The 14,799-nt window shown below is 38.8% G+C and overlaps 2 protein-coding genes across 2 annotated transcripts; both read right to left on the reverse strand.

The window, feature by feature from the left end:
• Positions 1–99: 99 nt before the first annotated feature.
• LOC136243093 (uncharacterized) lies at positions 100–4,526 on the reverse strand. The gene is made up of 2 exons (XM_066034607.1): positions 4,336–4,526; positions 100–4,275 (listed from the first exon to the last, which is right to left on the reverse strand). The coding sequence occupies exon 2, from the start codon at positions 4,264–4,266 to the stop codon at positions 433–435; it is 3,834 nt and encodes a 1,277-aa protein (XP_065890679.1). The 5' UTR covers positions 4,267–4,275; positions 4,336–4,526; the 3' UTR covers positions 100–432.
• A 2,972-nt stretch (positions 4,527–7,498) lies between these two features.
• Positions 7,499–11,652, reverse strand: LOC136243092 (uncharacterized). Its single transcript, XM_066034605.1, has 2 exons — positions 11,499–11,652; positions 7,499–11,440 (listed from the first exon to the last, which is right to left on the reverse strand). The coding sequence occupies exon 2, from the start codon at positions 11,424–11,426 to the stop codon at positions 7,584–7,586; it is 3,843 nt and encodes a 1,280-aa protein (XP_065890677.1). The 5' UTR covers positions 11,427–11,440; positions 11,499–11,652; the 3' UTR covers positions 7,499–7,583.
• Between the last annotated feature and the right edge of the window lie 3,147 nt (positions 11,653–14,799).

The following is a 14,799-nucleotide window of genomic DNA, read 5'->3' on the forward strand; positions in this document are numbered from 1 at the left end:
AGTGAAATGTACAAGTCTTGGCTTTACAAACTCTTTCATGGTTGCATGATCAGACCCTCATGTTTAGATATCATGAAATACTCATAATTGCTAATCACCTAATGGATAAATAACATGAGGTACCAGCTATGCTATGCTATGAGCTGACATCTTTATATTTCCTGAACATATAGCCAGAAATTGGCAACTAAAAAGTGATATGCAGCAGAGCAAAGTGCTAATAATTGCTTTAAAGAGTAATGTGTGATCTTTGCCACATAGCTGTCACAAAATGTCATCAACTAGGGCAAACCCCTAATAAATTAATGTGTCAGTAACATGTTTACATTATACATAATTACAAAAGGTGATGATATTATAAATAGTTTATGTCAAACAGCTTTGTATCCGGTAAGAATTATTGAGCAGTATTACTGCTTACACATTTGTCATTTAAAATTCCTTATCTTGGTGTTGTTCGGAGTAGACTCGGTAGCTCTCACTGTCATCATACTCAGAATAGGACATTGACTCTAACACTCTTGCTGGTATGTTGTTATACCCATCTGTTGATGATGTTGTAGTGGAAGAAGTAATGGATTCTGAATACCTTCGTCTCCACCAATAAAACTTCCGTACAGTTATCACAGTGATGTAGATCAATGGCAGGTACAGTAGTATAATCTGAACAGCCATAGCAAACTGGTTTATACCATTGAAGGTGGTAACATTGAACAGTTGGAAGAAGCTGATGCTGATGAGGGCTGGCATTAGAGCTAGCAGACAAATATCCACAATATTGTTAATGTTTTTCTTGTATGGCCTCTTCATGACATGCACCATCAGAATGATAATCAAGATGGTCTGCTGAAGAACGTACTGTTGTTGTACTTCATAAGCAAAGGTGAAAATGGCCTCCAAGATCAACCGATACACAAAGTAGAGCAGAGCAAAGTAATAGCAATTGTGTTTGAAGGCAACATGAAGAGCATCGAAGAAAGGCATGATTCTGTGAACGTGTAATCCTAACATGTTACACAAACGTGGATACATGGCCATCACAGCTAGTGGGAGTAACACAACAAATATCAGCACAAACAAAGCTGGTATGGCATATGGTAAATGTCCTTGACCAAAATAGTCTTCTGTACCATCAAGATTGGCCACCACACCGTAGTTCTTTCCACCAGGACCAGACAGGTAAGCTGGTGTCAATATGGTCAGGGTAACCAGTGTGAACTTGCTGTATGATAGTACCAAAAATGTGACAATACCTCGGAAGAAGGATTCACTCAGTGAAATACTCTTGTTAGGCTTTACTTTTCGGTAGAGCTTGCGTAGTTGTTGGCCCATTCTACCAACCACATTTCGTTTGCCCATAAAGACGCAGTAATCTGAAGTGTACATGATAAGCCATACAAGGAACATAATAGCAATTGGGGTGACAGCCACGATGTACTCGAGTGTCACTGGGGTGAGAGCACTCTTGTATTTAAATGTACATACACCAGGAAAACTGTCAAGTGATTCAAAATACTGCAAGTTGAACACTCCATAACAGAACTGATATAAGTCCACAAAAGGTTTTGCACCATCTGCAATAGTGATTTGTCCACCAGCATATAAGTTCAGAGATGGCAACATTTGAGAGAAAAATACAAACGTGTTTAATTGTCCTGAGGCTAAATTGATATCCAATAATACAATAGTTAGTAAAAACACAAGAAGAGGGATAATCTTGGCAAAAATATAAATAGTTATACCTGAATTCACTGTACAGCGTCCACATGCCAAGTCCTTTGAATTGGCATACACATAATGTCCTGCCTTACAGCGACCACACAGGACTCCTTCACGATTTTTAGGAGAACAAAATAATTCATCAAGTTTCTCATTGCTGGCTTGGCTTGGTAATGGAATTCTGCCAATTGGTGCAACATAACAGTACTCCACTGGACATCTAGCAGTCACTAACACAGTACCATCTTTGATGTATCCAGCCCAAAAGTGAGGCTTGAGAAATGCTTGAGAGTTGGCTTCGTCGCAATACGGAATGACATTGTATTTCTGATCATCATCATACACTGAACATGTGCATGTACTGTTGGAAGGATCATCAGTTCTTGGGAGGTAGAAACCTGGGGGACACGTAGCAAGAGTAGCATTAAGAGAAAATGATAAAATCCTTGTGGTGATTGTCTGAAAATTCATCTGGAATTGCTGATTTAAAAAGCCATGCACTTCAACATAATTGTCAGAAATGTATGTAGATATGTCAGGAACAACAGCAGTCTCATTATCTCTAGTGTTGACATGAGTAAATAGCACTGTCTTGCGTGGAATACCAACATCATCTGTTATTGAAAAGTTGAGATCATGTGATGCTCCAGGAGCAAAGCTAAGTGTATTTGAAGTTAGATCAGTGTTAGCTGGGTCAGTTGCAATCGTATCATTGTGGTCATTGTTGTAAAAGAAACTGTTGTTCCAACGAAATGTTTGACTTAGAACTTCAGGAGTAGTTACTATTGAAGACTTCCCCCAGGAACATGGTATCAGAGTTGTGCAGTAAATGGCATGGCCTGGATTTGGGGAAATGTTGTTGATGAATGTAAAGTTGGTTTTCCAGTTTGGTGGTCCAAGAGTATAATCGTGATAACGAATGAAACACTTTCGAGAGTTGACAATGTCTCTGAGTCCAACTGAAATTGAATAAATAGCACCTCCTCTATCAGTGGCTGAATTTTCCTCAAACAATAGTTTAGTGTTTGGAAACACACGTAGAACTGTACTCCCTAACAAAGCTATAGCACCACCCCGTAGTCCCATGTTACGATAAAACACAGCTGAGGCATTTTCCTTGATGTCTACAATCACGTCTGTTGCAGCAAGAGCAGTGCCATCATTTTCCTGAAAGTAATTGTCACCATAAAACACAAAAGGAATACCATCAGAATGTAATGTACCTAAACCAAGTGACTGGACTACATTGTTCGTATAAGAGTTGGTATTTCTATAGAACGTACAATTTCTAATTATTGGAGTGACCAGTTGACCTTCAGGAACATCATGATAAGATGAGAGGTCGATAGCACTACCTGCACGTGCAATGTTGTTCTGCCACAAGCAGCCCTCTAGAGTGATCCCATTGGTTGCAAAAAGTACACCTCCCTCTCGGTTAGTCGACAATGAAATACCACCTCCATAGTAAGCAGAGTTAGAGTCAAATATACTGTCCGTGATGTTGAGAACATTTCCAGGGCTAAGTGCCTGTGGGAAGAAGTGTATTCTAATAGCTCCTCCTCCTGTTCCGGAATTCAGTGGACACAAGTTACTGGTAAAGTTAACACGTTTAACTATCACTGAATTGTTCACAGAATAATCTAACACATCTACAAGAAGTCCAGCACCCCATAATCCTCCATTGTTAACCATTACAGAATCAACAATCACGATGCTATTATTTGTGGCATAGCCTTTGAAATGAACAGAAATACCTCCACCCCGACCAAACTGTTGGTGACTGCCACGCAGTGGTGATATGAAGTTAGTTACATCCTGCCTAACAGTAGTGCCATTGTTCTTGGCAAACACACAGTTATTAAACAAGTAGTAGGAATTAACTTGTAGCCCTGGCTTAGGTTCGCAATTTTCAAAATCAGTGGTATTCGGTTCACAGTAGGAGAACTCTATATAAAAACCTCCACCTCCTGGGATCTTCTCCACATTTTCAGGAGGCACTCTGTTACGTAAGAAGTGACTGTTTGTTATGGTGACCATTCCTATTGTGTCATACATCATCACACCAGTCCCTGGTCCATCACGTAATATGATGTCATACATTGTTACATCACTACAATCCAGAAAGTAAATACCACACTGAAACATGAACGTATGATTTGATGTCCCATTTTGTGTTGTACTGTTCCTCCAAGCACCACACCCCACTAAAGTCAAGTTGGCAATAGTGATGTTGTGCACATTAATAAATGCCAGGCCAGCATCACTGTCACACGTGATAATAGTGTTAGCAGATCCATCTCCTACTATACTAACTGACTCCATTCCATACATGGTCATTGCATCATCATAGGATAATGTGTAGTTAGTACCAGCACTTATAACTAGTGTGGAACCACTTCTCATCTCAGGTAGGGCAGGTTGTAGGTTAGTACATGGGATAGCTGTACTACATAACGGGTCCATATCATTGTCAGTGTTTTGTACGATCACAATGGCATGGTGCATCGCGATGCTGGCAAATACGACCAGCCAGGCAATCTTGTGCATGTCTACAGCCTACATGAGGAAAAAAACAACACAATATAGCCGATGCGTACGGGATAGATATGGACTCACTTCTTGATCTCAAGCGCATGCAAAGACAGGCAAAAATGGCAAGAGAACCGCCTCCGATCTGACGTATATATAAGGGAATCTGCTAATATCACATGATCGAGAATGAGTTGCGTGTGAAGTATTAAAGTTCGAACCAACTTTGCTACATATTCGACTTGAAGTGCAAGCATGCAAGCTGATTTTATTCTGCGCATTATTAGCTAGCAGCAGGCAGGTTAGCATATATTTATATGCACCTATCAATGTCAAGCCCCACTCCCCGGTCCCCATTCGCGTACTGGGAATACATCTTGCCTCACCCCTGGGGCTTTTGACGGCAGCAGTTTGCTGAACCAAAATTATTTTTACTATAGGTAACAAATGAACCCCTCAAACCCCTTTTTCGAGGTGGGGACATGGTATTCTGTCGGCGCCCGCCCCCTTCGCTTACTTTTGCGAATGGAAGGGCGCCGCCAGAGTGGATGACAAGCTTCTTATTATTATATATATTATATTTATTACTGTCTCGATTACTGTGCATGCAACAATCAAATGATTATAACGCACAGGTGTGATCATAAAAGTTATTTAAGTTATTGCAAAACTCATTAGGGGTAGAGGAATTAATTACATCAGCAGGGAGTTGGTTCCATGATTAATTTTGATGGTTGATGGGGAAAAAGGAAAATTTGTACGCATCAATTAATTAGAGTCATTGGTTGGTGCTTAGCCACAGTATTGAGAAATTTGACACTCACTTCCCTTCCCTGTATTGCCCGACCCTATTCTTATGCCCACACACCTCTGGCCACACAGCTCTGTGGGACCTGTACTATCAAATTTCTCCTTGTAGCTAAGGGATGCTAAAACATATGGCATAGCCAATTTGTCATACCATACATATAATGTATGCTGTAAAGCAAATAATAAATAAATGAAAGCACTTGTGAAGTGTAGATACTCCCCCCGGCGCTATAAGAGTAGCTAAGATTGTACTGTTTATATAGGCATAAGGTAAGTTCATGCTATAATTGTATTGGACTTTGAGGTTTTCAAGTAGAAGTGCATGCAGGCGTAAAGAATTGTAACGAGCATAATGAATCGGTGTTTAAAACTGATTTTCTAACTGCAGGGTGAATAATTCAGGATTTAACTGCTGGTGTATTTGCTATAATTTATTTAAGTTGTAGGCCTAGCTGTATCTAATATATGAAGGATAATAAAAAGCATAATAATATATGCTAAATGCTATGTTAGCATATTAGTTTGATACTTCAAAGTATAGCTATATGTAGAGCAACTGCTTAAAAGTTACATAGAATACATTAATAGACTCATTACAGTCTCTAATAGAACAGTCACTTTTCATTAGAGTGTTACCATGCATAACAGCCCATTGGCAAGTGTAATTGTAGCACTTTTGTCATGGTTATGTTACTCTCCCACTGTTATAAACATGGCTTAGAGTGTACAGCTGGAAGTTCATGATGTACCATAATAAGCATGCATACTGTACATAGTGTACCGTACATAAATAAAGTGTCTGCATGATGACATGCTTCTGAAATATGTTTTAAGGTTTTAGAACCCATGACATTGAATTGTATCAAAATAGTAAATTCAATGCTTTAAGCTGCATAACTAACTGCAGAGTGAAAGTTACGATTCAACTGCAGCTGTGAATGCTGTGTTAGAGTAATTAGCTACTTGACTGCATGTTGCATTAGAGCATTTCAATGTTTTTAAAATTTATGCAGTAACTGGTGAACAATAAAGCATTACTGAGTGTTTATCAGGTAATTTTGCAATTATAGTTTTTTTGTTTCACATTAACACATAATATGTAGATTATGTACACACCACACAGAGACATGTACATACACCTATACACATAAGACAATCGAGTATAGGATACTGGATCCAAAGAAGTGTACGTGCTACTCTAGATAGCTATAAATTTAGGTTGTACAATGCTATCTTTACCTACACTGTTTATTAAACTGGGTATATATATAATTGTAACACTTTGTCATGATTATGTTGTCATGCTAAGTGTACTTTTTATACCTTATATGCCACCATATATCAAGTGTTATGCTTAGCCTACACACATCTATTAGCTCAATCAAATGTTTTATCCATTCTTCTTTATACTCCATTAGCTTTTCAACAGCTCGTTAATAGCTACCAATTGTATGAAGACCAAATGTTGATAAAAAATTTTAAAGCGTGGAAGTTATATACAATTAATAATGTTGTCCTTGTGTGTTATATCTTAACAGAACTGTATACATTACTAATTGTGTGTAAGCATCCCATCTACATCATTGAGTTTGGGTACTTTAGTATATATATAGCTGTTTTCAAGTTTTTGTTTCTTAATTCTGATTTACTTGATTGAAGCATAATTATAGTCTCGGCAGAATCACATTGCCAGGTAGACCGAGCTGACTCACATATCACTGACTACTATATGCATGTAGCTCCACTAATGTTAACTGACTGCATTATTACTTTTACGCTCAATTAACTAGCACTCATAAGGTGTAGAGCTATATGCTGCAATGTCTGTAAATTTCAGCTAAAGTCACGTAAGCTTAATTATTAGTTTCTCATCCTCCTGTATACTTGATGTGATAATCAGTGCAACAACCATGATATTATGTGACCCAGTCTCACAAAACCAGTCTTATGCCATATCTCTAGACTTGGCAACATTATTGCATGTACTCAGCAGCTTTAGGCTGACTAAGTTTCGTTTTTCACAAGTCAAGTTATGATTTGTGTAGTCGTGGCAATTGGAAGGTTTTGTCACGTCTGCTTGTGTTATGTACTTGTATGGCCTCATCCTAACTGAGCACAGGAAATGTGTGCACATGATGTGTGGACTACAGACCGGCAATTATCATGTTCCTTTAATCCTAGTGACAGTTAGTAACTATATAAGCCTGTCCCAACATCATCAAACTGTTGTTCTATGGTTTAATTACCACTCACATCTTCAAACATGTGGCCAGGCTATATGGGGTGCCATTTGTGCCAAAATCCAAACATTACAATAACACATTTTATACTGTAGCTAGCTAGTTGGCTGTAGCAAAAAGTAACTTGATGTAATATGAGGTTTCTTGGTTAACATATTACATAAGTTACTTTCTGTTCAGTAGTGTTAGCTTACAACCAATGTCAACAATATTTACCATAGGCAAGTTTGTATACAACAAGCAATACAATGACTGGATGGAATACACACACAGATTAGTACACTACTACAATTTATCGTCAATTTTCTTTTGGTCTTCATATACTTGGTACTCCTCCTGGAAACTACCATCACTAAACTCTGAGTATGACATAGAGTTGAGCACTCTGGCTGGCATATCTTCGTAAGATCGAGAGTGGGGTTGAGACCCCATCAAGACCTCCATACCATTGCAGCCTTTTTTCCTCTGGTATATTTTGTATGAAACTACCAAGCCAAGGTAAAGCAATGGAAGATAAAGGAGAATAATTTGGATAACCATGGCAAACTGATTGACCCCATTAAAATTGTTAACATTAAACAACTGAAAAGAGCTAATGCTGATCACAGCTGGAATAAGAGCTAGCAGACAAACATCTATGACGTTGTGAAAATTCTTCTTGTATGGCTTCATTGTCACATGCAACATTACTATGGCAATACAGATGACTTGCTGGAGCACATATTGTTGCTGTACTTCAGGTGTGAATGTAAAAATGGCTACTAGTATTAACCGATAGATGAAGTAAAGCAATGCAAAGTAGTGGCGGTCATGTTTGAACGAACCATGGAGTGCATCAAAGAACGGCATCATTTTGTGAATTCGTAGTCCCAGTGCATTACACGCACGTGGATACATGGCCATCACAGCCAATGGAAGTAGCACAAACAGTACCAAGACAATAACAGCTGGTAAAGCATATGCTAAATGTTTAGTTCCAAAATACTCCAGTGTTCCATCCAAATTGACCACAAGACCATAACTCTTTCCTCCAGGACCTGACAGGTAAGCTGGTGTTAATATGGAGAGAGTAACTAAAGTGAATTTTGTGTAAGACAATACTAAAAAGGTGACTAGTCCTCGAAAGAATGATTGACTGAGTGAGATCTTTTTGTTAGGCTTGACTCTCCGATAAAACTGACGTACTCTAAATGCCACTTTACCCAAAATGTTTCGTTGGCCCATGAAGACACAGTAATCCGATGTGTACATGATAAACCACACAATAAAAATGACGATAACTGGACACAAAGCTGTCACATAGTCAAGTATTATGGAAGTTAGAGCACTCTCGTATTTAAATGTGCATACGCTAGGGAAACTATCAAGTGATTCAATATACTGTAAGTTGAACACTCCATAACAGAACTGGTAAAACTCCACAAATGGCTTAGCTGCATCAGACACAGTGATCTGTCCTCCAGCATGTATATTTAGTGTGTGTAACATTTGGGAGAAAAAGACAAATGCATTTAACTGGCCTGCAGCAAGGTTGATGTCCATCAATATTATAGTAAGTAAAAATATGAAGAGGGGAACAAACTTGACAAAAAACTGTATCACCATGCCAGATTCTAATGTACACAAACCACATTCGTAATCTTTTGAATTGGCATACACATAATATCCTGGCTTACAGTGACCACACAGGATTCCTTCACGATTTTTAGGAGAACAAATTAGTTCATCAAGCTTCTGTTTATTGGCTTCAGTAGGCAATGGAATTCTGTTGTTTCCCTTAGTATAACAGTATCCAGCAGGACAACTTGCTGTTACTAGTACATCATTGTCAATGTATCCTGCCCAAAAGTGTGGCTGGAGAAATGCTTGTAGTGCCTTTTCATCACAAAATGGAATATCATTGTACTTTTGTTTACTATCGTATATCGAACACTTGCATTCATTGCTGGAAGAATCGGTATTTCTCGGAAAATAGAAGCCTGGTGGACACCTGGACAAAGTGGTGTTAAGAGAAAATGATAAAACTCTGGTGGTGATTGTCTGAAAGTCCAGTTGAAACTGTTGACCAGGAGAACCATGAACTTCAACTAAATTATCAGATACAAACGTTGAAGTATCTGCTACATTAGCAACAGAATCATTGGCGCTGTGAACAAACAATACTGTCCTACGTGATACACCAACATCATCAGTAATAGAAACATTCAGATTGTACAATTGTCCTGGAGAAAAACTGAGTGTGTTTGTAATAAGGTTAGCATTAGCTGGGTCAGTAGCAATAGTGTCCTCATCATCATTACTATAAGTGAAAACATTGTTCCAACGAAATGTTTCATTTATCACTTCAGGTGTTAGGACAAAGGAAGAGTCACCCCAAGAACATGGTATCAGTGTGGTACAGTAGATGGCATGGCCAGGATTAGGAGAAGTGTTGTTGATAAATGTAAAGTTAGTTTGCCAGTGTTGTGGTGCCAGCACATAATTATGATATCGAATAAAACACTTGAAGGAATTCAGTACATCTCGGACACCAACAGACAAAGAATAGATGGCCCCTCCTCTATCTGTGGCCTCATTTCTCTCAAACAATAGTGTTGTTTTGGGATAAACACGTAACACTGTGCTCCCTAGCAAAGCCATGGCCCCTCCTCGCAGTCCGTGGTTATCCAGAAATATTCCTGAAGCTTGTTTAATAAAATCTATAACACCATCAGTTACAGCTAGTGCTGTACCATCATTCTTGATAAAATAATTTCTTCCAGTAAAAGTAATAGAAACTGCATTTGAATGTACAGCTCCTAAACCAAGTGGTTGTACTACATTGTTGGTATAAGAATTGCTATTACTGGTAAAGTTACAGTTACTTAGTAGTGGTATAGCCAATTGGCCCTCTGATATATCAAAACTTGATGATAAGTCAACAGCACTTCCAACACGTGCAACATTATTCACCCATGTACAATTTTCCAGTGTAATGCCATTAGTTGCTACAAATACACCCTTCTCTCGGTTCATAGACACTGATATTCCACCACCGTAATAGGCAGAATTAGAGTCAAATATAGAATTTGAAATAGTAAATACATCTCTTGGCATGCTCACTTGTGGGAAAAAGTGTATTCTGATACCACCACCTCCTGTTCCTGCAGCCAGTGGACATGAATTTCCCCTAAATGTTACATTCCTGAGAATCACTGAGTTATTCTGTGCAGCATCCAGTACATCATTACATATTCCACCTCCCCACACTGCCCTGTTATTAAGCATAAGTGAGTCAGTGATCATGATGGTATTGTTTGTGGCATTTCCCTTGTGGTATATCGACACAGCCCCACCACGACCAAACTGTTGGTGAATAGAGCCAATTGGGGCTATGTAGTTTGTAGTTTTCTGTCTTATTGATGTGCCGATGTTTTCAACAAATGTACAATTATGAATACTGTAGTGTGCATTGGCTACTACTGCTGGATCACAAGCTGTAAAGTCAGTAGTGTCAGGTTTACAGTAGGAAAATTCTATGTACACTCCTCCACCTCCAGGGAACTCTTCTACCTTACTGCTTGGAACTTTGTTATTTAAGAAGTGACTATTTGTTATGGTGACTATTCCTATTGTGTCATACATCATCACACCAGTCCCTGGTCCATCACGTAATATGATGTCATACATTGTTACATCACTACAATCCAGAAAGTAAATACCACACTGAAATATCAAGGTGTGGTTGTAGGTACCATTTCGTGTCGTACTGTTCCTCCAAGCACCACACCCCACTAAAGTCAAGTTGGCAATAGTGATGTTGTGTACATTAATAAATGCCAGGCCAGCATCACCGTCGCACGTGATAATAGTGTTAGCAGATCCATCTCCTACTATACTAACTGACTCCATTCCATACATGGTCATTGCATCATCATAGGATAATGTGTAGTTAGTACCAGCACTTATAACTAGTGTGGAACCACTTCTCATCTCAGGTAGGGCAGGTTGTAGGTCAGTACACGGACTAGTTGTAGTACATATCGCGTCCATATCATTGTCAGTGTTTTGCCGCACGATTACAAAAGCACTGCTAGTGTTGATGGAAAGAAGAACAACGTAAGAGACGAAAATTAACCAAGCTGACATCTCTTGAGCCGGAGCTGTACATGTTAAGGCAATATACATGTTTAATCATGTCACCGTTTTGAATGGACTTACCCTGAGTCCTTGACTTGTCCTCGGGACTTGTCACTCTACTTGCTAGCTACTGAAGCATAGATTATAGACAGTGTGTGTCTATAATTTATGCTATAAGGGCTGGTGACTACTTATTATTTCCCTCAACTAAAAAATATGGCTTCAGCATAATTAAAGCACATGACCGAAAAAATGTCTAGTCTCGCGTGGCCAGACCCCTTTTTCTAGTCTCGTGCCCAGCCGGGCTCGCGCTAATGCGCAAACAGTGCATTAGCGCGAGCCCGGATGGGCACGAGACTACCCTTTTTTTGGCACGGCGCTTATTGATTGCATTATAAGCGCCGTGCCGAGAAAAAGCGGTCTGGCCACGCGAGACTAGAAAAATGTCCCCTGCTTTTACTTTTTTTTTGGTAATATGAAACCATACAGTGTCAGTGATGAATACAGTACACAGCCATACAGTATCGATCTACTTTACGAGGTGTTTACCGCGAGCAGGGAACCTGGGTGGGCGATACAGCAGGGGCGGATCCAGGGGGGGGGGGGGGGGGGAGGGGCTTTGGGCTGAAGCCCCCCCTTCATATTTAGGCTTTACTTTATCAATATGCTGAGTACTACAATGAAATTTTGTCTTAGCATAATTATATGATCACTAATAATACAAATACTCATAAAACCACCTTATAAACATCTTTCCAAGGTATTATGCAACAAGGACCTGGATCAGCATTGGAGGTGTACAGGATCGAGATACTCTAATAGAGCAGTCAGCTAACTACTCTAATAGAACATTTACTGGAAACATCTAGTTCCAGCATGCTTTGCATGCTGGGAAGTGTGCTTCATACACCTCTACCCAAGAGATTAGTACCTTGAGTTAGCCCCCCCTTTATAAATCCTAGATCCGCCCCTGATACAAGCATAGCTATGATACAAGTAATAAAATATCGATACCGATACTGATACTAGAATGTCCAAACTTTGGTATCGAGTACTTCTTTATTTTCTTTTTTTTGGAATGTCCTCCCCGATCTCTAGCTAGAAGTATCGAGTACTTTCAGAAATTTCTATTACTTTGGTGATCACGTGATATTTTGTGCATGTGTTACAGATGCAAACCGAGATGTAAATACTAAACAATGGAATGTTTCAGCCATTTACTGTACTATAATGCAAGCTTTATTCAACCCACCAGTCATCACTGAGAAAATTTCAGCACTGTGGGGCTCACTAATTAAGCTTATAGGTACTATTAAGTACAAAAATCACAAGTACTCAGTATCAATATCAATACTCATCAATACCATGACAAAAGTACTTTGAATTGTATCGAAGCAAAATTTACTAGTATTGCCCACCCCTACAGTAGATTGTGGCACCCGCCCCTTTACAAAATTTATTTTATTTTTATATAATTGTTAGTGGGCAGACAGTACCCCGGATAAAGTTAGATATTCATACGTCATAATAAATAGCTAAAATTAACACGAGGACTCAGTCAGTGTGTGGGTATAGCTATGAACAGTGAGGATATTTGCACTGTAAGAGCAAGGCCACTCAGAAAAACTAGCAGTTCATCACAACATATTTTTAGCTTGTGATTGTCTTGGATAGAACGGCACTTGATTTAGTTATGTCCTTGTTAATAATGTTTATTTGTTGTTTTGTGTTTGTACTGTGATATATAGTCGCATGTGTCCATTTGTAATTGTGTGTTCTTAATGATGGTTTTTCTTTCAAGACAGGAAAATAAACCAAAAAAAAATTGTTTTGGACCATGCATCAGTGGGTTCAGTTCTAGGGTCTGCACCTTGAGATAAGATCCCCTCACCGACCTAGCCTAAATTTGTCACCTATATTCAAAGTTGGTAAAATGATTACTGAATATTTGGGATCTAAATGTCTCAATGTGTGCGTGTGCGTGTGTGTGTGTGTTGGAGACTGGATGTGGCTGGTCGTCAAGGTGATCGATCTCATCATTTAAACTTCTACAATGGTCAATGGAAAGTTCAAAACACACACTTTGAATGCCCTTGTGGACAAATCTTCCACCGTCAAGGCAATCTCACACAACATTTACAGCCATACTTGTGTGTATGTGCATGTGTACATGTGCAGTGTGTGTACATGCACGTGCTTGACATGTGCAACTTAATATCGTAATAAGTTTAGATGAATAGTTCAAAAACCACAGCATACTTTTGAACTATTGATTCAAATTTTGGGGGGAGGAATTATGGAAGGATGCTTCATATTAACGATTTGCCTCTCCACCTTGCACAATTAACTAACACCTGAGACAACAGTAAAATAAGACCAGTGGGGTTTTAAATGTCTTGTGGCATCGGTTGAGTGACTGGTGACTGCTTTATTAGAGTAAATAATATTCAGTGGTTGTTCTATTAGAATTTTTGACTGCTCTATTTAATAGAGTATCTCGATCTTTTAACTGAATTGCATGTGCAATCTGCAGATTTTCCTACTGTTAAAGCTTTATAAACACCTCAAAATGCTAGCATAATTCCTGATCTCACACATACCTGAAATTATGCCAGCACAATTGCTGCATTCCTAGCAATTTTTCACACAGTGAAAATGGAACCTAGCTATAGGGCTCTGCAGATATAGAACATAAAACTATAAGATATCAACTCTAACACTTAAAGAGAGCTATATATATATATATATATATATATCTAGTAACTGTAAGTATAAGGTTTGGCTAAAGATACTCTAATAGAGCAGTCAACACTAATAGAGCACAGAGAATAACTGGCACTTATTAAAACACTCCCCCCCAAGCAAGTTCATGTATAGGAGTAGTATACATATACACTGACATAGTTGTATGCATGCAACAGTGTTAAGTACCATAATAATATACACACTGACATGCATGTGTAGCGTGTGCATTTACATACAAAAAAATTTACGTAAAAAGTGAAGTGTGCTTTGCTGTGCCCTGTGACACCAAAACAGCACACTGGTGTCACAGGGCACACTTTTTCACTGTAAAAAAATGAAGTTTGTGGTCTAAACCCAGCTCATATTCCCTATTGGTGGGTGAACAATCCAACGCTTGGTGAATTCTGCTTCAAAATGATAGGAAGAACAGAAATTGAAGGATCAAAAAGCAACGTCGCTAGATACCAAAACAGCACACTTTGGTGCTACAGGGCACACTTCATTTTTTAACTGTGTAATTCAAAGCAATGATTATTCGTTGTCTTTTAAATTGATGAATGCTCTATTAGAGTATGCAAACTTAACTGACTACTCTAATAGGGTATCGTGTTTATTAGTACAGTGGCTTGCAGGAGAC

The sequence above is a fragment of the Dysidea avara genome, chromosome 13, assembly GCF_963678975.1.
Source record: "Dysidea avara chromosome 13, odDysAvar1.4, whole genome shotgun sequence".
Classification (NCBI taxonomy): domain Eukaryota; kingdom Metazoa; phylum Porifera; class Demospongiae; order Dictyoceratida; family Dysideidae; genus Dysidea; species Dysidea avara.